Source organism: Apteryx rowi, unplaced genomic scaffold, assembly GCF_003343035.1.
Source record: "Apteryx rowi isolate R43461 unplaced genomic scaffold, aptRow1 scaffold_99, whole genome shotgun sequence".
Taxonomy (NCBI): Eukaryota; Metazoa; Chordata; class Aves; order Apterygiformes; family Apterygidae; genus Apteryx; species Apteryx rowi.
In genome coordinates this window covers 1020856-1021971 of record NW_020451304.1, presented here as the reverse complement: position 1 = coordinate 1021971, position 1116 = coordinate 1020856, and the positions used below count along the sequence as shown (strand labels likewise).

The 1116-nt window shown below is 71.0% G+C and overlaps 1 protein-coding gene across 1 annotated transcript in view; it reads right to left on the bottom strand.

Moving 5' to 3' along the window:
• GIT1 (GIT ArfGAP 1) overlaps positions 1-131 on the bottom strand; it is a 9650-nt gene extending 9519 nt beyond the window's left edge. Inside the window, exon 1 of the mRNA XM_026055311.1 lies at positions 108-131. Coding sequence (XP_025911096.1) covers positions 108-131 — 24 coding nt within the window. The remainder of the gene's footprint in view (positions 1-107) is intronic.
• Between the last annotated feature and the right edge of the window lie 985 nt (positions 132-1116).

Here is a 1116-nt window from a genome sequence, read left to right as displayed (position 1 = left end):
CCCCCATTCCTGGGCACCGTCCTGGACCTGCTCTTGGTCCCAGTCCAAGCCGCAGTTCTGTGAACACCCCTGCTCCTGGCCCTGCTCCTGGCCCCGGTCCTGCGTACCCCAGCCCTGGTCCTGGGCACCATCGTGGTCCTGGCCCTGGTCGTGGTCCTAGGCACACCGCTGGTCCTGCTTCTGGTCCTCTGCACCCCCCTCCTGGTCCTGGGCACCCCAGGCCCAGTACTGCACACCCCCCTGGTCCTGGTCCTGGTCCTGTGCACGCCAGCCCCGGTCCTGTCCCCCCATCCTGGGCCTGGCCCCTGCCCCGTGCGCCCTCCCCAGTCCCAGCTGCACCGCAGGGTGCAGCACCAGCAGCCCCCGTGCCCGGCTGGGCTGGGGGCTGAGGGGGGCCCAGAGCCCTGGGTTCCCTGCCCGGCTCTGGGAGGGGCTGGCAGGACTCCCGGCTCCTGTCCGTGGCGTGGCTAAGGGCCTCAGTTTCCCCATCCAGAGGTGGGGGTGGCCCCCACCTGTGGAGACCTCTGGGATGGATGAGCCCCTCCTTGGCTCTGGCTCCCTGCACGGCAGGGCCGGGCACGAGTGATTTTTTTGGGGGTGGTGGTGGTTAGACTGGGATCTGTTTGGGATCCAGTCCCTGCTCTGGGATCCTTTCAACCCCCAGAGCCGGGGACGCCCCCGAAACACCAGTGGGGCCTCTGCGAGCAGCTGGAGGGGCCCCGAGCCGCCGTGTCCTGGGCACCTCCCGCACCAGTGCCGGGGGCACCTCCTCGCCCCACGCCGAGCGGGGCCGGCGGCTCGGCCCCCAGCTCGGCCGAATCCTGCCCCCCAGCACCGCCGCGGGGCAGGTTCTGTGGCCACCGCCGGTGACCTCATCGCTGGTTGCTATGGAGATGGCTTATGACATCATAGGGCACGGGGGGGGGGGCTCCGGGGAGAGGGGGATGCTGCACGGGGAGGGCGGCCCCGGCCCCGGGGAGCAGCGAGCAGGGCGGGCGCRGCGGAGGAGCCGGGGGAACGGCTGCTCCCAGCACCGCCGCCACCGTCGCAGCCACGGCAACGGAGAATAAAAACAACGTGGAGTTATTCCTTGGGGCTGTTCCCATGGCGGGGGGG